This window comes from Amaranthus tricolor, chromosome 13 (assembly GCF_026212465.1).
Source record: "Amaranthus tricolor cultivar Red isolate AtriRed21 chromosome 13, ASM2621246v1, whole genome shotgun sequence".
Classification (NCBI taxonomy): domain Eukaryota; kingdom Viridiplantae; phylum Streptophyta; class Magnoliopsida; order Caryophyllales; family Amaranthaceae; genus Amaranthus; species Amaranthus tricolor.
Window position 1 is genome coordinate 11110502 of NC_080059.1, and position 26357 is coordinate 11136858.

The following is a 26357-nucleotide window of genomic DNA, read 5'->3' on the forward strand; positions in this document are numbered from 1 at the left end:
TTTTAACATGTAAAAACTGTCAGTTTTAAAACATAATTAAATTTTGTTAGAATATATATAATCAATAATTTATTATTATGTTATAAAAAGTTTATGCTTCCTTAATTTGATGACGGTAAAATGCTATTGCATCTTATTCTAAAATTTATATTTATCACGAGTTTCCATACTTATAATTGCTATAATATAAAAAAACCAAAATAAAAAGGCGGGAAAATAGAGCAAAAAATGGCGCTAAAACCAAAGCCCTAGTATTAGTAATAAAAACATTTCTCTAAAAAAACTAACATTTCTGAAATTCAATTCAAGTTTAAACCCTATTCCTATTCCTGTTCTTCAAAATTAAAAAAATGATGTTTTCTCAGAGTCAATATGAAAATGGATTTACATCTTCTCAGTTAACTCAATCCGATTCCTCGCCATCTACCGCTAAAGTATTCTTTTCTTCTCTTCTTCCCTTTTTTAATTTTGCATTTTCCATTTTTGTTTACCATTTTTTTTGGCGTTGGAGCAGAATAGATATCCACAAGGAACAATTCCGGTAACAGTGAAGCAAATTAGTCAAGCCTCTCCTTCATCTACAGATGATAAAGCCAATTTCAACATCGATGGTGTTGATGTTACCAATGTACTTATCTTCCATCTTTTCTATTGGTTCGTTTTTATTGTGTTTGAATCCGGATTTAGGGTTTTTGTATATGTGATTGGACTGCTCATTGACGTGCTCTTTTTCTGATTACAATTTGTTACTTTAATTGCGTTCCAAATTTCTTTTTAAGAAATTACTGAAAAAAAAAATTTCGAATCGGATGAGATATGATGTTTTTTCATAGTTTTGTTGAAATTTACCATATTTTCATCTTGTTTTGTAATTTGTTTTTACTTTGAATTTGTCATTACACTTATGATGACTTAGAGTTCTGAAAATCAATTGAACACATCAAAGAATTAAGACAAGGTTTTCCCCCTCATATTTACATGTTCATGATTCTTATCTTTGACAATTTTTTTTGAAAAAAAAAATAAAATTTCCCATGCTTTATCTTATTAACAACTAATCCCCCTGTTCATGTTTGTTCACCATGGGATAAATGATAAAGATGATAGATTCAGATGAAGGTACAAGGCTAATTCATATATTCAACAGAAGCAGGAAAAAGAAGAAGAAGAGAAAGCTTTTATTAATTGCAAATCTGAAAAATTGAAAAACTAACTTTACAAAGGGAAAGGGGAAGCTATATATACATGAAGAAGAAAAATACAGAAAAAACAAATAAATGAAAGGACCCTAATACCCTCCTGCTGAGCTGGCAGGAGGTGTACGTCCAATACCCCCCTTCAAGCTGGGGTTGGGTGTAGGAACCAATCCCAGATTGGATAGCAGCTTGTTAAAATGAGGAGAAGGCAAGGCTTTGGTAAAGAGATCAGCAAGTTGAGACTTGGTAAGAAGATAAGTTAATTGAATTAAACCTTCCATCACTTTATCCCTGGTGAAGTGGCAATCCACTTCAATATGTTTGGTTCTATCATGGAAGACAGGATTCTTGGCAATCCAATTCTTCAAGTAATCGAACTAACCAAGTGAGTTCACTAGCTGCAGATGCCATGGCTCTGTATTCAGATTCACACGAAGACCTGGAAACAACTGATTGTTTCTTGCTTTTCCATGAAATGGGAGATTGACCTAACAATACCAAATAACCTGTTATAGATCTTCTTGTGGTGGGACATGCTGCCCAATCAGCATCAGCAAAGGCTTGTAGAACCAATTTAGGAGCACCATTGAGAAGAATGCCCTGAGTAAGGGTACCAGAAACATACTTCAAAACGTGGCGTAGAGCAGCTAGGTGTGGTTCTCTAGGAGTGTGCATGAATTGGCTGAGAGTTTGAACAGCATAGCTCAAATCTGGTCTTGTATTTGTGAGGAAATTGAGTTTGCCAATGATAGACCTATAATGGGAAGGGTTGGGTATGATATGTCCTTTGTCAGTATGTAATTTGAGGTTAATAGGCAGAGGTGTTGGAGATGTTTTCTGAATCTCAAAACCACTGAACTTAATGAGATCTTGGGCAAACTTTGCTTGGGATAAAATGAAACCTTGATTAGTTTTTGTAACTTTCATACCAAGGAAGTAATTTATTGGACCTAAATCCTTGATGCTGAACAAGGAATGAAGGTGTGTTTTAAGAGCTGTTATGGTGTTAGAGTCAGTACCAGTAAGGACAATGTCATCAACGTATACTGCAGCAATAGTAATTTGACCATTGGATTTTTTGATGAATAAAGAGTAATCTGATTTGGAGTGAGTAAAACTTTGAGATTGCAGAGCTGTGACTAGTTTTGCATACCATTGTCGAGATGCTTGTTTTAAACCATAAATGGACTTCTTTAATCTGCAAACTTTATTATTAGTGTTGGCTATACCTTTAGGCATATGCATATAAACTTCCTCAAATAAATCCCCATGTAGAAAAGCGTTGTTGATATCCAATTGATAGACTGTCCAATTATTGTGTGCAGCCAAAGCTAAAATACACCTTAAGGTAGGCATCTTGATTACTGGAGAAAATGTTTCATCAAAGTCTATCCCAGGTTTTTGAGTATATCCCTTTGCTACTAATCTTGCTTTGTATCTTTCAATTTCTCCATTTGACCTTAGTTTAATATTGTAAACCCATTTGCAACGGATGGCCTTTTTTCCTGTAGGAAGAGGGACTTCCTCCCAAGTTTGATTATCCTTTAGAGCCTGTATTTCTGTATTCATAGCAGTGATCCACTTGGAATCTAAAATAGCTTGTTCATAAGTCTCAGGTTCTTTGATTTCAGTTACATCATGAAGGTCAGAAACCAAGTTACACCAATGTGGCATACTCATGTTACAATGATAGTCATTTAAATAAGAAGGTGGTTTCTTAGGTCTGGTGGAATGTCTGATTTTATTTTCTTGTGGAATAATGTGTTGTGAAGAGGAGATATCAAAGGTAGTAGATGGATCAGGAGAGGAAGTGTTTTGAGGAAAGATGTTTGTATTAAGAAAAACATCAGGAATGTCAAAATGAGACATATGTGTAAAGGGAGTAGAGGAAGGGAGATATAGATCAGAAGAAAAAGTAGGAGGAACAAACTGTAAATGATAAGGGAAGTGCATTTCATGGAAAATCACATCTCTGGAGACATATTTTATGGGATTGTAAATCTAATACTTTGTACCCTTTTTGACCAATAGCATACCCCAAAAAAAACACATGGAACGGCTCGTGGATCAAATTTAGTTCTATTTTGTTTTTGTGTTGTCCTATAACATAAACAGCCAAAAGTTTTGAGAATGGAAAAATCTGGTGTGTGTTGAAATAGAAGCTGGTAAGGAGTTTGAAAATTTATGGGTTTCAAAGGCATACGATTTATGAGATATGTGGCACAAAGCAGAGATTCACCCCAATATTGAATGGGTAGTTTTGCCTGAAAGAATAGAGCTCTTGCTGTGTCAAGAAGGTGTCTATGTTTTCGTTCAACAACACCATTTTGTTGAGGAGTATTCACACAACTAGTTTCATGTAAAATTCTCTTTTTGATTAATAAGTCTTTCATTTGTCCTTCACAGATTTCAGGAGCATTATTAGATCTTATTTTTTGCACTTTTTCTTGAAATTGAGTTTCCACAAGTAAGAAAAACTGATGCATAATAGTTACTATATCAGACTGGTATTTGATTAGGTGTGTCCAAGTATACCTTGAGTAATCATCAACTATAGTAACAAATTGATTACAATTATTGTGAGTTGTAACTCTATAGGGACCCCATAGGTCTATGTGTAATAGCTGAAAAGGTTTAGTAGATTTTATTGAGCTAGTGGGAAAAGAAAGTCTAGTTTGCTTGGCAGCAGGACAAATGTGACAGAAACTATTGTTAATACAATCAGTTACAAAACAATTAGGAATAACATGTTTAATTTGTGAGAAAAGAATATGGCCTAATCTTAAGTGCCATAGCTGGGCTTTATTGATACGAGAAGCAACAGTAGTAGGTGAAGTGTGGGCCGTATGAGCACTGTGAGAGGACTGAGAAGCCAGAGAGTTCTTGACCAGATATAATCCATCAGCAAGATTACCAAGAAGAGTTGGAGGCTCTTTCAAGGAGTGCCCCTGAATGAAACAAGAGTTATGAGTAAAGTATATTGTAGAAGAAATATCTGAACAAAGCTTAGTGACAGAGAGGAGATTGAAATGAAAATCAGGAGCGTGTAGAACATTGTGCAAAGTAATATTGGAGTTGAGAATGATAGTGCCAATGTGGTGTATGTGAACCCTTTTTCCATTAGGAATGATTATGGAGCCAGTAAAAGATTTAAAATCACTAAATGAATTTAAATTATTGCAAATGTGATCTGTAGCCCCACTATCAATTATCCACTGAGAGTTAGAACAAGAGAACAAGCTTACAATACCTGCTAGATTAGCCTGATAATTTGTTTCAAGGTCTGTAATTCCACTTGTGATTGAAGAATCAGGTGCTTGGTTTTTTAGAACTTCCATTAGGTAGTTGTATTGATCAACACTGATACTTGGAGTAAAAGAAGATTCATTAAGAGAAGTCTGAGGGCTCTGAGAAGATTGGATCGAGGCTGCAAACTTTTTGTCTTTGAAGCCCTTAAATCCTACTGGATAACCATGAATTTTAAAGCATCTTTCATAGCTGTGACCTGGTACTTTGCAATGAGTACAGAAGTAAGATGATGATGGTCTTTTGGTGCTGGGAGTGAACTTTTGATTTGTGTTTAGTCTATCAGTATTTGGAAAAGAATAAGATTTGTAATTTTGAGATTTGCAGGGAGCAGTATTGTATGGTTTGTTTTGAGTAATGGCAAAACCCAAAGGTTCATGCACTGTAGTATTCTGAGCAATTTCTTTGTGAGTTTCTTCTTGTGCAAACAACCTATAAGCTTCTGATAGGTGTGGTAGATCTTTCATCATTAGCACATTGCTTCTAATGCCTGAGAATTGTTCGTTGGGTTTCATCATGAATCTGATAAGCTTTCTGTTCTGTTGTTGTTTAAGAATTCTGCCAGTCATATTGCAGGTACAATTGTTACAAGTACAGGTAGGTAAAGGATCTATAGAATTAAGGTCATCCCAAAGAACCTTGAATTTGGTGTAAAAGTCAAGAACACTAAGATTCCCTTGATCAACGTCAGCCAACTGTTTCTCCAGATTATAGATCTTAGTATGAGAACTATAAGCAAATCTTTCTTCAAAATCTTGCCAAATATCAGAGGCAGTGCTTAAAGACATAACACTTTCTGCAATTCTTGGATCAAGATTAAAGATAATCCATGACATTATCATGTCATTACATCTAATCCAGGAAGAATAGTTAGAATGTGTTGTGTCAGGTTTAGGAAGAGTTGCATGAAGGAAATCAAGTTTGTTTCTGGCAGAAAAAGCCATTAAAATACATTTTTTCCAATTGTGAAAACCAGTGCCATTAAATTTAGAAGTAACAAGAAGTTGGGGTGTGTAATCGGAAGGATGAATATAGTACACACTAGAGGGATCATTGTTTGGGAGAACACGAGCAAAATTAGCAGATTGAGTAGATTGATGTGATTCTGTGGACATATTTTTTTGCTTGAAGAACAGAAGAGGGATAAAACCAACAGGGAAGAACGGAGAAAGGGAAAGAAATCAAGAAAGCAGATTTCCAAAAAAAAAAACAGCAATGAGAGAAGAAAAAAAAAATAAAACTTATCTCAAATCAAGGGTAATCATGCAAAAATGGAAAATCGCCTGAAATCGGAAGATTGATCGATCGACCTTGCTCTTGATACCATGATAAAGATGATGATTCAGACGAAGGTACAAGGCTAATTCATATATTCAACAGAAGCAGGAAAAGGAAGAAGAGAAAGCTTTTATTAATTGCAAATCTGGAAAATTGAAAAACTAACTTTACAAAGGGAAAGGGGAAGCTATATATACATGAAGAAGAAAAATACAGAAAAAATAAAGGAAAGGACCCTAATACCCTCCTGCTGAGCTGGCAGGAGGTGTACGTCCAATAATAAACATGTATTAATTAAATCCAAATCTTTAGAGTAATTGAGGTAAAATTATTTTGAAAAAATGTTAGGTGTGATAGAATAGAATATTTATAGGATATGTTATATGCACTAACAAAGTGGTAAAAATAGTATTCAGAATGAGTAAAAATGATGACGTAAAAGTCAATGATTACATTGAATATAGTCATGAATGCACATAAACATAGAATCCCGTGAGACGAGTTATTTTCTCAATTTCTTGTGGATAAAATTCTTCAAAATATTTCAAAATAGAGTAGATGGACGAACGTTTCGAACCTATCTGATTGTGGATAAAGATAAAAGAACCTAGCTAGTAATAAGTAACAAATACTATATTAGGTAGTAAAAATGTGAGAGAAAATGGTGGATGACACTTAGGGTTCATTTGGTAAATTTTTTTATTTTTTGGATAGGAAACTGAAACAATGAGCTGTTTCCTGGGTAATGATATTGATAACCATTGATTTTTTTGAGGGTAAATGTTACGACTTGTTTGTTACCTCTCTAAATCTAGCGAAATCAAATACCATATGCATCAAAAACTTTTTTCCTTTTATCTTCGTCATAGTAAACAAACAATAAGTAGACTTATCGTTATTTCTATTTTTTTAACTAGTACCATTCCATCACATGTGCAATTTCTATACAAACGACACCTAAATGTGTACGGATTGAGCTTAGAAGTGAAATTAACATGGGGACAATAGACCCTTCAAGGCTAGAAGTTGATGGTTTTGAGCATAGAAATTAAACGTGACCGACATTTTGAAACTGAGGGTATACAATTACCAGGAAACTTGTGATTAGTAAGCTTTCTGCTTGCTTTGTTACATAATGTTGTAAAAGTTTCTATATACACCCATTCCTCCTTTAGCCTAAACCTACTTTGTCTTTGCATGCTCTTGCGCTTTTATGGGAATGATAAGTTTAATCAAATGTTAGGATTTTCAAAAGGATTACCTATTGGGAGTTAGGTGATCATTATCAATTTATCATATGTTTTGGTTTTCAGGTTAAATTGTTGGGAATGGTTTTTGATAAAACTGAGAAAGTGACTGATGTTTCTTTCATCCTTGACGATGGAACTGGTCGTATTGGATGCAAAAGATGGTATTTTCCTTTTCGCTTGGTTTGTTTTATGTCAAAAACCCAGCATGGCTTCGTCATTGATCATCTTAATTATGATAGTGACTTTTTCATTATGAGATTGAGCTTGGTAATAGGACAGCATTAATAATTGTTCAATGAGGGTTATATTTGAAGTAGATGCTGACCAGATCAATCTCTGAATATCTTAAAGCTTATGGGTCTTTTTTGTTTACATTTTGAATGATTTGCACCATTCTTGTTCATTTCATATCTACAGGCTCAATGAAGCGTTTGACAGAAAGCAAATGGAAGTTGTAGAGTAAGTTATTATGTAATATAAGTATGGTTTTTAAGCTTAATGACTAATGGTAATTTAAAGTGGTTTTTTTGTTACAGAGATGGCATGTATGTACGGCTTGTTGGGCACTTGAAGAGCTCTAGAGGCACTGCAGAAATAGTTGTTTTTAACTTGCGGTCAGTCTAAATTCGTACTAGATTTTTAAGGAAAAATTACCTAGAATAATCAACCTTTTTTATGATTTTCCTACAATAATCTCACCTATTGATTAACCATGAATAATTCCAACTTTATGCGGTGTTTTCCTAGAGTAATTAGAGTAAATTCGGGTAACCGGATGACTTGCTATAGTAGGTAATTCACTAAAAAAAAAAAATTAAACTTTAATAGAAAATTAGAGAAAATTTTTGAAAATTTACATAGAAATTCTAAAAAATTTTTAACATTTTTACTTTTTTTTCAATATTAATTTATATTGTTTTAAAAAATAATACTTACTACAATAGGTCATCCGGTTACCCATATTTGCTCTAGGCAAATACTCTAAAAAATTGGGATTATTTATGGTTTAATTAATAGGTGGGATTATTGTAGAAAAATCATAAAAATATTGGATCATTCTAGGTAATTTTTTCAATTTTAATATGTTTGGTAACAGTAGTGGACACCAATCTATAAAGATGCTTGTCCAGTATTTTTCCCTCTATGGTAGCATAAACATGTTAATAGACAGTAAAACTTGCAAATATGTAGATGTACTACCACGATTACCTACTTTGGCATCGACACTTTGAAGTGATGAAATTCAATAGGTGACTTGCAAAAATTATGTGCTTGATAAATTGATCTTATTTATACAAATCTTATCAATACAAACTTTACAACACTTTTTGTCGCTTGAAATGGAATATTGTTAACTTGAGGGGTGGAGGATTAAAGTTATCATTGAAGGCCCTCCCTTACCTGAAACAATTTGGTCTTGTTTGAAAACTAAAAGTCTAAATTACAAATGAGCAATATGGGCAAAATTAAGCTCTTGGAATTTGTGTTTGCAGGCCTGTTACTGATTTCAATGAAATTACACTCCATCAAGTAGAGTGCATTCACCAGCATCTTTTGAATAATAAGTCACAGGTAAATTTTCACTCTTAGATTCCTGATGTTCAGGAAAATTGTATTTCAATTGACATTGTTCTGACTATGCTATTTTCTCCTTTTGTAGAAAGGTGACTCTCTTCAAAATGTGAAGATTGAATCATCACAAAGTACCCCAGTTAAAGTTGAATCCAATGAGTTCCTCTCATCTCCACTTAATCAAGTAAGCTTGAGATGCCAGTTTCTGTGTTCATCCCTAAAATCCCTCCTGTCAAGTGTTCCACTTTCCACTCCAATTTTTAATCATTTTTTTCCCTCTGTAGGTCTCAATGCAGATGAGTGTTGATGGGCTTAAAGACATTGACCAAAGGATTCTTGATTTTCTGCAGCAGTCTTCAAGTTTGTAAGTAGTGGAATCACTTTAGATGTTCTACTTTTTCGCTCTGCTCTGCTGTTTTCCTTTGTCAGATTCCCCCCTTGTTTCTCTTCACTGAGTTGAGGGTGTGATTTTTTTTTTTGAAATGATTGGATTGGCATCTAGTTTTACGTTTTAAAGTAATTAAGAGTGTATTTGGATAACAATTTTGGAGAGAAAAGAAAGAAAGGGGAGAAGAAGAGACGGGAAGGAAAGGAAGGGAAGAGCAACGAAAGGTAAGTCTTAGATGCTGAATTTACTGAAAGCTTGCATATATTTCAGGGCTCAAGAAAAGGGTGTACACAGGGATGAAATAGCAAGGCATTTGAAGGTCCCGATGGAGAAAATAATGTAACTCCTTTCCTCCATCACTTTGATTATCCCCCTCAAAAAATCTTTGGTTAGAGATTTTAATATTTTACATTTACACATGACCTTTGTTTTCTTGCTTATATAGGGAATCCATCACTTGTCTAGAGGATGAAGGCTTGATATACTCCACCATTGATGATTTCCACTTCAAGTCTACTGCTGCTTGAGCCTTAAAACTCTTTCCATGATGGGAAAGTCAAAAAAGAGAATTCTGTGATTACAATGTATTGCTGCTGAAGCTTTGAATCTCATTTTGTTTAGTGTTTAGTGAAAGGCTGACAGCTTTTATCTGTTGATGGTTTATTTAGTGTATGGTCAAATTCAGCTATTGTATAGTAGGAGTACTTGGCTGAACATGTTAATTTTTCACAAGTTTGGGCTTCCCTAGTTGAAAATGATTAGAGTATTACTTACTATATTACTATAAAATATTGATATATATTGCCCGGTCTAGGTCTATCCCTCCATTTTTGCTTTTATTTTTGTACAACTAATATTTTGATGATTTTCATTACAAAAATTGGTTGATACTTGCGGGGTGGCGTTCCATTATTAGTATTTAAATGGAAAGAAGTCAAATAGATTTAGATTACAATAATTTATTTTGAATCCGAGTTTCTCTCCTAGGCGTGTTATGTGAGTTTGGCCCAATATTTCAAATTCTCATTTTTGTCGTTTTGATATTTTGCTTGCCTTTTCTTCGTTCTTTCTTCCTTTCTTGTTTTCCTCTCTCCGTTCTTCCTTCTTGCTTGTCCATAAAGATTAAAAACTTGTTCATTGTTATTTGTGGATTAGCAAGATTTATTTTTTGAGTTTTACTAACCTTGACTCGAAATATAGGCAAGTTTTTACCTTAATTAAATTTTGTTTTTGTCGAGTAAAATTAGAGTCTATTTTATTGTTGATTTTTTCGTGAGTTTTTATATTTTGATGTTTTTATGAATCGTTTTGGAGTATATTCATTTGTGTAGAACTTTCATTATCAATCAAAATTTTATTACAAGATTGATCTCCTTATTCTAATCACTAATAACATTGAGAAGAGACCAAATGCCTAAACAAACCACCTAGCTAATATATCATTCAACTTTCAAAATCTTTGTCTTTAATAAATAAACCAATTGTGTTATATCAATTATAGTTTTCTTTTTATGGCATATAATCAACTCGGAGTCTACAAATTTAGAATTAAAAAAACTATTGAAATTGAACTTAATTTAGAATACATATCTATACACTTTGGAGTTAATAAGTCGGTGAACATGTTCAATCTTTACGGTGATTGTAATTGAACTTTTAAATAAGTAGCTTAGAAACCAAAATTATTAGGTAGCGCTGTTATGAATGGTAGTATACTAATGTGATTATAAATGATAGTATACTAATGTGTGACTTGAGTGCACATTAAAGAGTTGAATTCATGTGTGTGACTCTTGAGTTGTGGAATCCAAAAGGGTGTAATAAGGTGAAGAGTATTCATGGGAATTATTGGTGTTAATGAAGATTAAGGTGAAGAGTCTCATGTGTGTGACTCTTGAGATAATGCCTTTTCAAGTTCTTAGAGTTATTTCATAGTATTCATTACCCTAAATTAACTATGTATTTATGTGAGCCATTCATCTTCAAGTACCTAGCACTATAAATAGGGCTCTCATACCCACACTTCAAGTATGTAAAAACACATCAAACACAACCCTTAAGCCAAACACATAGCCTATTGTTGTTATCTCTATCTCAATTGTAATTCTTCATATTGAAGTGTTGTTTGTATTCATTTGATATAATATAAACATAACTACACACCACGGAGGACGTAGCCATCATTGGGTGAACCTCCTTAAATTTTTGTGTCCTTGTTTGTTACTTTGTCAAACTTATTTTTGCTCATTGTTGTTTGTTCTTAACATCGTAAGTATTTGGCGATCGTTTTCAAGCGCTTAAGATTAACTTACAAATATGTTAGATTAGAAGGGTATAGTTTTTGAACGACCCTTGAAACCCTCTATCATTATGCTATTAACGCAATTTTAGGTCATAGTAAAGATAAGGTCTTGCACGCCGTCTACCACTCTAGAAACACCTTGGATAATAAAGCCTAGGTCAATTATACCACTATTGAGAAGAAGCTTCACGAGGAGTGCGCGCCATGCATGCCAAAGTACAGACAATATTTCTATGAGGCATGAAATGCCCCATAAAAGCAGATAGCGAATTATGTTTCACTACTCTGGATGACTCCATATTTAGCCCTTTTTCCAATTATTGTTCGCAGAATTTGTTTGAAGACAAGCAAGACTAAGCATGAGAGAGTTTAAAGGGTGTAATTTTATGCACCTATTTAGTTAAGGGTGTATTTTTAAGATTTAGAAATTTGTTTTTTTTTTTAGTTTTCTAAGTTTATTAATAACAATATATATAAAAATATTTTTTTAGATAAAAATATGTATAGATATATAATACATAAAAGTACGAGATATATGATAGAGGACGACAATGTATTTATAAATAGGAGTACTATTACTTGCATGCAAACACGTACAAGTACAAACCCTAGCTACATAATTTAATAATTTGAGGGGTATAGCCAATCCATGGTCCGTGGATATTATTACATGTCGCGAACTCAAAGAGATTAGGATTTTTAACAACAATGTCATACATGTACACAGAACTAAACTTGGAGAAGTCCCTTGAAAGTGAAATCAAATCAATGGAATTCTTCCTATGATATTGGTGAAGTTCATGATCTGATCCAAAGTATATTTCCCGACCAAGACTTTTCAGAATTGCTTCAAGAGTAATATAGGAAGATATGACTTGTCCTGTTGCCAGAAACACTAGAACCTTCCTTCTTCCCCTCATCACTACTTGTTGCTCTGTTTGTGGGTTCTCCACCAATCTTATCACCCCATTATTTTGGAACATCCATACTCCTGCCATTTTTCTTTTTCTTTTTCTTCTTTTTTTAACTTATTTTTAGATTATTGTTTGGTTGAGGTTTGAATATATTAAGGAAATGTTTGTAGGTTGATGCAATGGTGAATGAGTGGATGGGGAGAAGGGAGAATGCATGTCATCTATATATAGAGAGGGGAAGTTCATAAAGATGCCTTTAATTAGAAGTAAGGGGACAACTAAAACAAGGGAGAATACATATCTTGACCAATGAATATTTTTATCAATTATCATAAAAAACTTTGGAATATAAGAATGTAGATATAGAGGAATCCACTATCAATTTAAGGGTCATTTTCTAAAATACTTCCTCCGCATTATAATTGTCATATTTGGCTTTTTACGCAATTAAATATGTTATTTTGATGATTTATATAATGAACTATTCACATCTAAAAATTATGAAAAGTTAATATTATTAAAGTATGCAATTAAACGATTCAAACAAAATCTCACTTGAATATATTTTTTCTTAAATATTAGCCACAATATATAAACCAAGCTTAAATGATGAAAATATTGTTAATAACTATAATGTAACAAGTATTTCTGAACGGAGGAAGTATCATTATAATGGCTTAATGGGGTACATGAAGATGACATATGGGTGTGATTTAGGGCACACGTGGGTGTAGTTGTACTCTTAACTATATGATGGATTTAGATATGAAAGAGAACGACTCGGACTCCAACAATGGTAGAACTAATGAGTAGACGTTGAGTAGAGAAATAGAGTAATAAACAAGAGACACAACAAACAACAATATGTTTATGAGGTATCTAATGATACCTCCCCCTCAAAAGATGATTCCTTTCAATAATATATTCAACAATACACTAATGACAAACTAAAACACACTTGAGAACAAGCTCTCAAGATGGTGATTCCATTCAACAATGGAAGTCACCCATAAACTAATACAATGAAGAAGAAAGCTCTTGGTGTTCAAACCCTAACTCTCTCTACTGTATTAGCATCCCTATTCTTTCATCTAGTAATGTTTTAAGCCCTCTTATATAGCCTAGCACATATTAGAAGCCCTAGGACCAAACCCTTGAAGACGAAGGAAATCCCGCAACAAAACAAAACACGCGATATTTGGGCCTCTAGACAGCCACTTGACCGAGCAGACCCGCTCGACCACTCGAGCAAACTTTCAGACCCTTCTAATCAGCTGCAGCAACTTGGCTCGACCGAGCCAGCCCTGTTCGACTGGTTGAGCGCCCTCTTCAGGTGCCTGCTGCCTTTGTTGCTCAAGTAATCATCATCACTTTGAGCCTTATTTTGACCATCGTGAGATTTGGTGCTTGGCACAACAAGATGTTTATGTTTAAGTTCATAGAAGAATTTTGAGGGACCAAGAAGTGGGTAAAAGAGAGGAGTGTTGTAGGCAAGACAGCCGAAAAGTAAATTATTGAATAGCACAAGAGTTGGTGACGACTTTGATCACACAAAGCCCATGTGAATAGGGGATGTCTTGGTCCAAAAAGTTAGTTTTGAGTGGTTTGGCTTCATTTATTTTTGGTGATTTTACGAGTGAATTGTTCTTAAGTGGGTTTTAACTTGGTTTATTGACCCAAAATAAACAAGTATAGTAGAACATAGTTTTTTGTAGTGAGAAGGTATTAGTAAATAACTGTTATTTATAATGTTAATAAATCACTTTTATGTGGTAGGATGTGATAGGATGAGAGTTTTATTATTTTAATTTATCTTTTTTGATTTTGTTTATTTTAATATTATTCTTTTTGTCTTTTTATGCTGATTTACAAATCACGATTATTAATTAGGAATTTTTGTGTTGTAGCCTAATTTAAGCGTGAGTGCTTCACAAGTATGAGCTTGAGTGTTTGATCATCCTTTTATCAAATCGTCTATCTTTATGATAAAGTAAAATACCTACCTTATACTACTTTGTTCCTTGGAATTATTATTAAAGAGAAGATAAAGCGCTTTTAAGGATAAGGTGTATATTTGATAATAAAGTAAAGGGAGAAATTGAACTGTTGGGATGAAATTATAAGTAAACTAAAATGTATGGATTAAAAGAAAGTAATGGGCTATTATCTCATAATAAGCAAAATGAGTTAGACAGACTAAAATAGCAAATGATGCTAAATAATTAAAATGGAGGGAGTAATAAAATTTCAAATTCTTAAACCCGCTTTTTAGTTGTCGTCATATTTTTTATTGTGTTGCTACCTTAAGATTTCCACTTTTGCACTCCTACCAAAAAAAGGTATGGTCTTTCTCAATTTATTAGATTTAACGCTTGTTCAATGTAAACACAACCCATATGATTTTACGTAAATGTTCTAGACACAATTTTAAATTTTTTGTCAATTAATATCCGATAATTTTCGTAGAATAATATAAAAAAGAAATCTTTTTTAAAAAAACAACTAATCCCACAAAATGCGCGACTGTACTTTGGTTCAGTTGCATATTGTGTGCGACTTGGCCCTTTTTCAATTTTTATTTTTTTAATTAAAAATTTAATGAATTTAAGATAATGTTAATTAAAAATTTAATCACCCATTTTAAAGGAAAAAAATGTTAAATATTCCAAAATTTTACATAAAATTAGTAATTTTGACACTTTCAATGTTGAATTATGTCAAATTAGGCTGGACTTATTGTGAATGCCAGCATGTTAACGGGAAAACACGAGGTGCACATACTTCATAAGCCGAGGAGATATATACCATCCCAAAACCATATGGCAATGGGAAGAAAGGCTTCAATAACTTATAAAGTGTGCACACTATTTTCAATTTGTCGATGTGGGATAACTCATCCCAACACCCTCTCACATGCAAATCCCCGTTAGGTTCGCATGTGGGAGTAATTAATTAGGGTAGGAACGCCATTTTTTACAGACCTACTATTTTTAAATTTTAATCGAACCATCGACTCGGATACCATGTTAAATTAGGCTGGACTTATTGTGAATTTCAGCACGTTAACGGGAAAACACGAGGTGCACACACTTTATAAGCCGAGGAGTTATATACCATCCAAAACTATATGGCAATAGGAAGAAAGACTCCAATAACTTATAAAATGTGTACATACATTTTCAATTTATCGATATAGAATAACTTATCCCAATAAATTCACCTTTTATATTACTTTGATACACAAATAATTAGTTAATATTGAATTGAGAGAGTTAAGTTTACAAAACTAGGAGAGATAAACTCAAGAGGCCAAAATCTCAAAAGAAATTACGACCCAAATGAAAATCACAAATTCTTGTGAGAGACGATGAGAGACTATTTCTTATTGGGTCGGCCATTATATATTTTTAAAATATTATAAGTAGGCATTAAGATTGATGTAAGTAGACATTTAAGATATTGAAAGTATGCATTAAAGATAAGCATTAGGAATAATATAAGTAGACATTAAAAAGACATTAATCTTTAATGGATCGGACTTAAAAATATATCTCTAAAAAGGACAATTTCTCAAAAAACCAGCTCAATAAAAATAACGGGAATAATGCCCTGGACAAATATGTTACCAATCTCATACTCAGCGAGTCTGCGTTGTTTTGACGTTGTCCTATCTATCCATATTCTTTAATGTTTAATTTATTTAATTATTATTTTGCTTCCATCATTATTTGTTTTTACATATTAATCACTTTATTTTTTAGATTCCTCCCTATCGAGTAGCAACTACTCTTCTTATTAAATTTCCACTTACCACGGAAAATAAAAACATTATATAGGACAACAAATATTACTCGCACAAACTTATTTTCTATCTTTATTAGATACATTTATTCAAACTATACATTTATTTATTTATCTTATTTCAAAACTACAAATTAATAAATATAACTCCTCTTCATTATTACAAAATCAAATATATAAACAAAAAGAGTAATAATTTATAGTTTAGTGTAATTTTATTAAAATTAAAATACTCAATTCCCTCCGTCCCATAAGGTTTGTAACAAGTATATTTCTTGCGCAAAATAAAAAAAAGGTGAAAAAGAGGTAAAATGGTACTATACTTTTTATGAAAGTGGAAGAAATGTGTAAGTGAGATGAAAATATAAATTAAAAGCATAAATGAAATTAAAGAAAAAATATGGGTAATGATCAAAATAAAAATATAGCAAAACTCATTGCACGAACTAAAAAAAATGAAAATATAGCAAAACTCATAGGAAAAACTAAAAATGATAATGTAGCAAACTCCATGTAGAAGAGGGATAGACCGAATATGATATATTTTATGTTTTTTCTAAATGCTCGATTTACAGACAATTTAAAAAGGAAAATTATTTTAAAATTCTTAGGTTAGGCGCTTCAGTTATAAAAATTTAATTTTGAGTTTTACTTAAAAATTTCAACTCTTTGAGGTACTTATTCTAAGACACCAACCTGTTAATGACCACTATAAGAGGTTAAAATAATAAAATATTATTTTATTAGTTTATATATATTTATTTTTTTAAAACTTTTTTAAAAGTTAAAATTTTTATATATTATATTAAAGTTGAGAATTTTAAAATAAAATGATTGAAAAAGTTTGGATTTAAAAAAAAAAATCTTAAAATTGGGATTTTAGAAAATAAACATGTAGGGTTAAAATATGTATTTTCAATTATTCCTTTTAAAAAAAATTATGTATATGCTTATCACAATAACATCATAAAAAAATCACAAATTTATAATCATGAAGCAACTTACTTCAATCATTTGTGAAAAACTAGTTGATGTTTAAGGCCAATCCGTACATTTATGATTAGATACCGCCTACTAGTGGGGTAAGTTAGTATGACTTATGATTAGTGTTTTGTATTAAGGATATATCATTGGCAATTGATTATCCTACTTTTGGACAAAAGAAACTTTCCTCCTGACTCACTAATAGAGAAGTCTTGTATTAACTTGGTCCAAATTATTTTAGCGTGTAATAATTTTAAAAGTAGAAAAATACTTCCTTCCTTCTTTATTGTTATTCTCTTCTATTTTTTGCTCAATTTATAAAGTAAATTTTAAATCTTAATATTTCTAAATATATATAATAAAAAATTAAAAAGGACACATAATAAAAAAGTATAGATTAATACGAATCTAATAAAATTTCACATTGATATATTTTATTTTCTAAATATATCTCAAAAATATTAATCAAATTTCTCTCTCCTTAAGGTGTAATATTTCAAATGGGAAGAACATTAGAGAACGGAGAAAATAGTATGTTTTTCTACTTGATAAATACAATCAAATACAATCATAAAGAGATATTCATTTATTATTTTTATATTACTATTTTTATATTAATGTACATTAAAATAATATAGACTAAATTCATATATACTAAAAGTTGCTAATAATTAACAAGCGTATCCCAACAACGACAGAACATGCTCCTACATGGTAGTTAATGTCAACTAATTAAGCGTTTCAAACACATGAATCCCACATGGACTAGTGGCACTTTGCTCCTACATATTTGTCACTTTCTACTCTTTCCCTTTCATTATTTAGTGGAATACTATATGGCACACAACACATGAATTAGTTACTTAAGAATTAGTTAAAGGATTTAATTTTGACATAAGGGTTTAATTAATTGTAGTTTAATTGGGAATGAGAAAATAAATATTTAAAATTGAAATAAAAACTTTTAACACCTTGAAGTTGTCCGAGTTGGCAACACAATTCATGGGGTTGTACGCTGATCCACAAGCCAACAAAAGCCTTTTTTAAACGTATTTTGTCATCACTTGTGCGGACATGGAGAACTTCTTAAAATGTCAGTCATCCACAAACTACTCCGAGATAAGCATGCTTAACTGTGAAATTTTTGGCAAATGAGTTTTCCTAATAAAAAGATTTATCTAGCTTATTAATATGGGCATTATAAATCGTTTTAAATCTTCCTTTTTCCCTTCTTGATTTAGCCCCACTTAGAATTAAACGTCCACTTTGCATCTACAAGACAATCAATGTGAGGCTCCATAGTGAATTTACCTTGATTGGCGAACTAATCTTTAAAAAAGAGCCACAATTGCACGATTGTTCAGATTTTATTTGTAACACTCTGATCTTGTCCGGATAGGCAACACTATCCATGAGAGTTGTACACTAACGTTTGACTAATTATATTAAGTAAATAACAAAGCTATATAAAATCTATATAGATAACATCATAAATTATACTTCACAATTGCTAATAAGTAGAAAATTTAAACAAATCGAACATCAGTTCGATTGAGGAAGAAAAAGTATTGATCAAAAGCACAGTACTTTTGATTTAACGAGGTAATAGAGATTAATTGGTAATTATAAAAGTAGCATCCCTGCTAAGAGTATTAGCAAAGTCTAACTAAGCCATGTGGGATTCGTGTGGTTCAAACGTTTATTCTCATGACATTAACTATCATGTTGTTGGATACTCTTTTTTCACAAATAGTAGGACAATGATTTTTCACTTATTCATTATACTGACTTGCCTATGATATTATAACCTTTGATAAGTCTATGTTAGTCCTAGTCATAAATAAAGAATCTTCACCATATTTAATAAAAGTTAAAATTTTTTACACTGTGAAGATATTATTTTATTAAATAACAAAATTAATAGAGCAAAAACGGGGGCCATTACCATTGTAAAATATATGCCTTCCGATCCTTAAAGTTGTTCTCATAAGGAATATTAACGAGAATTAAAAAAATAATAAATTTAATTAATGGAGGAAAAGTGGAGACCATAAATATTTTGAAAAATATTAAAATAAAGTTAGTGAAAAAATTATGGGGACCACAACTATTAAAATTTTTAAAATAAAATTAGTAGGATACATGTAAGAGCCATAAACAATATTAAAATATTAAAATGAAGTTAGTGGAAAATATGTTTAGAATGTAAGCATTATTAAAATATTAAAATGAGGATGAACAATATTAACTATGTCCAAAACAATGTGATATAAATAGAAATATTCTTAGAGGAACAAATAGAACAATCCAAAATGACAAATAAAATGAACTTTAAAGAACAAATGGAGTATAATATAAAATTAGTGGAAAAAAATATGAAGATTACAAACAGTTAAAATAAATTTAGTGGGTAATATGTGAAAATTATAAACATTATAAAAATATTAAAATAAAATTTGTGGAAAATATGTGAAGATCATAAGCATTAAAAATATTAAAGTTAGGGTGACTAAGCTTATTATGTCCAAATAATGTGATATAAATACAAAAAGTATTTAAGGAACAACAAATAAAACTGCTTAAAATGAAAATATCAAATAAGAATGGAGAAAGTATTTTTTACTTTAAATATTTATTTACATTTTGATATTTCTTACTGCATATGTTCCTAATTGATGTTAATATTTTCCATTTTACGAAGTTTATTTATCGATTCTATTTGTATTACATTTTCGAGAATAATTAGTTTTGATGTGTTAATTTTAACAATTTTTTAATGTCCATGGCTCTTAAATATTTTCCAGTAACTTTTAAAATATTTTTATGTTATTTTTAATTTTCTCATATTTTTCTACTAACTTTATTTTAATATTTTTTAATACTTGTAATTTCAATATTTTTTTTCACAAACTTTATTTCATAATTTTTTAATTCTTTTTATCCTGTATTATTACCATTAATTTTTAATTCAACCGAATAATATCGTCAATAACTAAATGATTTGAAATCTACGTAAATATTTTATACTTTCTCATTCTATATTACTTGCATTTTAAAACCCAATCCTTATATTCCGCCACCCTTTTCATTTTATCGCCACCCCCTGAGTAAATTACCATTTTGCCCTTAGATTTTCAAAAAATAACAATATTGCCATTAAAGGTAAAATTTCTATATATACCACACTCCAACTAAAATTATTCTCACTACAACTAAAAACCAACTTACTAAAGCTAAATTTCCGAGCAAAAATTAAGTACAATCCCCAAATTATTAATCGAGGTAAGTTATTTTTAATTTAATTAGTTGCAAAAGAAAAAAAAATAAAAATTTGAAGAGGAGTCGTCCAGATCTGGGCGGCTGGACCCCGGTTCAGGCGCCTAGTTTTAGGCGACTGAACCGGGGTCCAGCCGCCCAGATCTGGGCGACTCCTCTTCAAATTTTTTTTTTCCGTGTATTTAGGATTAATTAATTTAAATTTTGAAGTATGTTTTGTTTTATAAATTATTATTGTAAATTTGTATGTTGTAATGTGTATTTTTTTTAGTAAGTTTTATATAATGTTTTGAAATTATGATATTAAAAAAAAAAAAAAGGAGAGGAGTCGCCCAGATCTGGGCGGCTGGACCCCGGTTCAGTCGACTAGAATTAGGCGGCTGAACCGGGGTCCAGCCGCCCATATCTGAGCGACTCCTCTTCATTTTTTTTCCGTGTATTTAGGAATAATTAATTTAAATTTTGAAGTATGTTTTGTTTTATGAATTATTAGTGTAAATTTGTATGTTATAATGTGTATTTATTTTTTTTTAGTAAGTTTTATATATTATTTTGAAATTATGATATTTAAAAAAAAAAAAATTGAAAAGTAGTCGCCCAGATCTGGGCGGCTGGACCCCGGTTCAGCCGCCTAAAATGAGGCGACTGAACCGGGGTCCAGCCGCCCAGATCTGGGCGACTCCTTTTCAGTTTATTTTATTATTTTTTTTTCCGTATTTTTAGGAATAATTAATTTAAATTTTGAAGTATGTTATTATTGTTGTTAATGTTATTATTATTAATTTTATTATTATTATTATTGTGATTGTTATTTTTTTTATTAAATATATGTTAATGTTATTATAATTAATTATATTATTATTAATGTGATTGTTATTTTTTTTATTATTAAATATATGTTCATGTTTTGTTTTATAAATTATTAGTGTAAATTTGTATGTTAAATTTGTTGTTGTTAAATTATTATTTATGTTTGAATGAAATTGTAAAAAATTGTAGAAAATGGCTGGTAATCAAGGAAAAGGAAAAGGTTTTTTTAGGCAATTGTTGAGAGGTAATAGTTCAAGGCCTACTTTACTCAGAGGGGACCCGCATGAGAGGGGGGTGACGGGTTCTGCTAGGAGGGCTAGGCATGAAGAGGCTGCCAGACACAGTGAGGCCCTAAGGTCGAGTACGCTGAACCAAGTGCGTACTCATGTTGATGACCAGGCTGACAGCCTCCAGAGTAGTTGGGGGGTTTATAGTGATGATGATAATGATGCTGATGATGTTCAGTTCCAAGCTCCTGAGTCTCGCCAATTGGACTGGGCTGTTGTTCGCGGCCCCGACGGCAGATTTGCCCGTGGCGGCCCGAGTTCTTCTGCCGCATCTGAGCGCGCAGGACGTAGTTTTGTCGATAATCAGCCGCCACGGGAGAGTAGGCCCTCACAGTCCACTAACACGGACTGGTTAGTGACATCACCCCAGTCCGGGGGGCCGACAGATACGCGACTGATCCCTAGCTATGGCGGGCACATAGCTAAACTTATTTATGACGGCTCCGAGCGTACGCCTCCGATTCTAGATTGCCGTATTAGGAAGAGACCGGTGGAGTCCATCATCGGACTGATGGATATGTCCGATGCGCTAAACGATGTTCTACCAGCCACTTCCCTCGGCCGACTACCGGTCATTATGCACCAGCACATCGACTGTGCTTTGATATCGGCGTTCGTCGAGAGGTGGCAACCGGATACGAACACCTTCCACATGCCCTGGGGAGAGATGACGATTATGTTGCATGACGTGCAACGCATATTGGGTATTTCTATTGAAGGTTCTCTGCCGGCTGAACCTTCGGAGGCGGAGTGGGAGGTTGGTATCACCAATCTGTTCGGGGAGCCTCTGTCTGAGCTCCGGCGTAAAGGTTCATTCACCAGCGGATGCATAAGCGTTGCTGAATTGATGCAGTTGTGTCATAGGTCGCAGGCCATGGATACCCAGACGACAGCGTACTACATGGCTGTCATCGGCTCTACCTTGTTGGCGGATAAGTCCAGAATTGGCATGCGACCTCACCCGATACTTGCCGTGAACGACGATCAGCAGGACGTGGCCTGGGGTGCGGTGACCTTGGCGTTCTTGTACAGGCAGCTTGGAATGGCATCTAGGGCTGGTTGCAAGACCATTGCTGGATGCCTCACATTGCTACAGACATGGATATATGAGTACTTTCCCGCTTTCCGCCCTCATCCTCGCCGAGAAGATGTGCCAAACATGACTAGGGCGGAGATGTGTACACCGAAGAAACCATGTCGTGAGCTGGACAGGTTGAGGGACTACCGCAAGGTTCTTGACTCATTGACGGAGACTCAGGTATTGTACATTACATTTTGTCATGCATGTGGTTTTCAATTTATAGTATTTTTTTGTGAACTTCGCTTGTATGCAGGTGGAATGGACTTCCTACAATTATGCTGCTGGTGCGTTGCTGAATGATCACCCACGCACCACCGTAATCAGGGGTATCACGTGCTTTGATGTTGTGGAGGTGTATTTGCCGGAGCGGACATTGCGACAGATTGGGTTCGTGCAGGCTATTCCTCCCGCTCCTATTAGACCAGCCAAGGCTCTCCGACCGGCACACGGTACCTACTACGTGACCTTTCCTTCTTCTGCTGTATATTTGGAGGCATGGAGTAGGTTCCCCTATAGTGCCCGCCTTGTTGAGCAGGGACTTCGTCGGGCTTCTGTTCCTTCAGAGGCTGAACCTAATTACGTTGATTGGTTCAGAGTGTGCTCGCACCCATACATAGCCCCGGACGAAGGGACTACTTCCGGTCCTGGTCCTTCTCAGAGCAGATCTGAATACGTGAGTTTTATTATCATTTTTTTTTCAGTTTTTTTTAATGAATTAATAACGGACATTATCCTTTTGTGTTTTCAGTTCCTGAATGAATGTCCAAGTCGATTCGCTCCAGTGGCAAGACTACCTGCTAAGCTTGCGGATTTGAACCCCCGTCAACGACATGCGTTAGAAATATACCTTAATGATTGTAGAGATTTATTTGAAGAATGACAAATTTTAAAGGGCATGACCCTGCATAGTCTGTACTGAAACTATTTTACATTAATTATTGCATTTCTTTTCGTCAATGAATGTCATTCGTATACACAGTAGTACAATTTTTAATGAATGTCGTGTATAAATTCTATGGAGTATCTAAATTTACAGCATCGTCAGCGGTGGTATTAGTTGGTCGTGATCGTGGCCCGCGTAGATTATTCCAGAGCATAATCCTCGTACTGAAATGTGTGTCAAGATGTTTGGTGAAATTGTCAGCTGCTTGTTTCCAACGTGGATGGATCGGCGGGAGAGGGGACAAATCATCGTTCATTAAAAGTTGAACAAAATGATTTCCATTAACCCAACATATATGTATTACTTTATTTACACTATTCACGCCCGATGCTTTCCTTAACGGGAGAACCAAACAGTTGTATTGCGAATCACCGTCAGCAGAACCATAATAAGCAATGACAATGTTTAGAAATGTTGCTGCAGAGTACAAAGCCATCGGTGCATCCATCCAGTGCATGAAAGGAGCAGGTCCATTGACGTGTGAACCTATTCTGAATATAGTCTCGTCTAGTGACTCCTGGGATAGATACAAAGTTAGGTATTGCACTCTGTTCATTTGCATTTCCATACTCATAGCACGTCTTAAAAGAGGCCATGCTTCCTCGCCTCCCAGCTCTGTGACGGCAATTGCTCTAAATCCACAGTTACCATCACCTAACACATCAATCCAGTCGAACAAGTAAGGAGGAAGGATGAATGGGATGTTATTAGGCCATGGAAACTGTAAAAAATCTCGACCTCAAGGATCATCTACAATAAATGTAAATAAAGTTAATATGCGTAAACTGAGACGAATTAATGCAAAAAACGAAAAATAAAGTCAAGTACCGGATAAGTTGAAACTGAACTTAATTCCTACTAAAGATTGCGTCTCTCGGCCACTAGATCTGCCACTAGATCTCCCGCGGGAAGAAGATCTAGACCCTCGACCGCGAGAAGATGATCTGCTATATTCAAATGAACTTTTTCTCCTTCTCATGGTTTTACTTGTGCTTGGTCTTCCCTTTCTCGGTGGACTAGCGTAAGGCTCAGGTATTTCGCACCATCTGGGTGTAGTTCATATTCAAGTAACTGAGACATTCGGCGAACAACAGCGGGATCAGATTTGAGGACTTCATCGACCAGAGATTGAAAGTACTCTTTGTCATTGGCGTTCGCGTATCGTACTCCTTCATCGGTTTCGTCTCCTACCTCTGTGTACCTCAAAGTACTCCAGAATTCATGAATGTCATCCAAATATAAAGCACCATGTGATCCGATGGACATATGTAAATAACGTGCACACGACAATCCATGGGTTTGTTGAAGTACACAACCACATTTGTTAAACACAAAATCACCGAGTTCTAACATGCGGTTATACTCAAGCTGGAGCTGCTCCAAGGAATAGAGAGATACGTGGCAATATAGAGGTCTAAAGTAATGCTGTCGCATCGATCTTGGTACAGAAGACATGGATTCCTGTAGCGCTTGTCGGATTCTAGCTTGCTGATTTGTAATCTGTACGTGCGCCCTTTTGAAAAGGGTATCGAATGAGCTATTACCGCTACCAAGGTAATACTTAAAAGACGAGTGTTAGCTTTCAACTTTGCTGGTAGTCTGGTTACCCAAGTGTAAACAATCATTCGTCCACGCACAGACAAATTTCTCTCTCAGTGGAATCCATGTTCCAGTCAAATACCGAACGACCTTTTTGTTCCTAACCGACCACGTACTGACGATCACTTGCCATCTCTCTTCATATTCCTCGATCGTAGAACTTTCAACCAAGGGGTTCCATCTACTTTTCCTGAATACCTGCCCTTGTTGATTTTTCTTGCCGCCACACAACTTGTCCACCATGTTCTCAACGTCGTTGCCAATATGCCAGATGCATAACAAATGCCGCACATCTACATTAAACAAAACATTGAACGTAATTAAGACATTATCATTAGATATAACCACACTAATGAATCAGCAAAGCCTTTTTACCTGGGAAGACGTCACGAATAGCTGCAGATAAACCTTCGTCTCGATCGGTTACAATGACGCTAGGAGTCTGAGCAGTGCCGAAAATATCTCTCAATCCCTGCAGCACCCACGAATACGATACAGCCGCCTCATCTCGCATCAAACAAAACGCAACCAAGAAATTGTGATTGGTTGGCGTCATTCCGATCACTTCACATAGTGGCCACTTTTGTTTGTTCGTTTTGTACGTTGTATCTATCATCACAGCATACAGCCACGTACGTATCATTTGGATAGAGGTAGGATTTGCAATTAATAGTCTGCTCAATTGCCCTTCGTTATCCAAGTCTGTCCAGACCACATAATTAAGTTCTGTGGCCATATGAAGACAGTGTTGAAGGGGAGTCCTACCCTCCATCTCTTCTTTCCTTATTGATTGTCTAATATTATATATCTGATTCATACCAGCATAAAAACCAGGAAAATTATCTCTAATAGAATTCATAATAAAGGCCGGTTGCATTCCGGTTGCACTAAGCTGTCGTATGTGCTCCCGAATATCTACATTAATCCTATTTGCCCTTACATGACCATCTCTGTACACCAAGAACGGGTGGTTATGTTTTCCCTTTTCACCAGGACACATCCTTACCGTCCAAGGTCTTTCTGGTGGTTTACGACTACTTCCTACAATCATAAATTTACACCCGCAACTTCTACTTTTAGAACCAGGTCGGGCAGTATTATCTAGATTATGTACATCACCCCTAATATTACCATAGCGGTGACATCTTAAATAGACACTAACTCTAGAACGTCCTTCTTTCTTTTTATAAGAAGCACGTGTAAATTGAAAACCGATTGTTATTGCTATCGCATCGGCCCAACTATGTAACTCATCTAAGGAGATAAATTCTCTATCCGTAACAAAGCTACCGGAGTAGTCTACGTTGTCTCCAAAGTTTTCAAACTCCTGCAATTTTGAAATATAAATAATATAAATTAAGTAATAAAAA

General features: G+C 33.9%; 2 protein-coding genes across 2 annotated transcripts; one reads left to right on the forward strand and one right to left on the reverse strand.

Annotated features, from left to right (window-relative positions):
- Nucleotides 1-288: 288 nt before the first annotated feature.
- Nucleotides 289-9880, forward strand: LOC130797819 (replication protein A 32 kDa subunit A-like). The gene is made up of 10 exons (XM_057660587.1): nt 289-434; nt 515-628; nt 7094-7191; nt 7448-7489; nt 7567-7644; nt 8524-8602; nt 8691-8786; nt 8887-8966; nt 9261-9329; nt 9436-9880. The coding sequence occupies exons 1-10, from the start codon at nt 351-353 to the stop codon at nt 9515-9517; spliced, it is 822 nt and encodes a 273-aa protein (XP_057516570.1). The 5' UTR covers nt 289-350; the 3' UTR covers nt 9518-9880.
- A 1582-nt stretch (nt 9881-11462) lies between these two features.
- On the reverse strand, nt 11463-12301 carry LOC130798809 (flowering-promoting factor 1-like protein 2). The gene is made up of 2 exons (XM_057661904.1): nt 11963-12301; nt 11463-11599 (listed from the first exon to the last, which is right to left on the reverse strand). The coding sequence occupies exons 1-2, from the start codon at nt 12288-12290 to the stop codon at nt 11463-11465; spliced, it is 465 nt and encodes a 154-aa protein (XP_057517887.1). The 5' UTR covers nt 12291-12301.
- Between the last annotated feature and the right edge of the window lie 14056 nt (nt 12302-26357).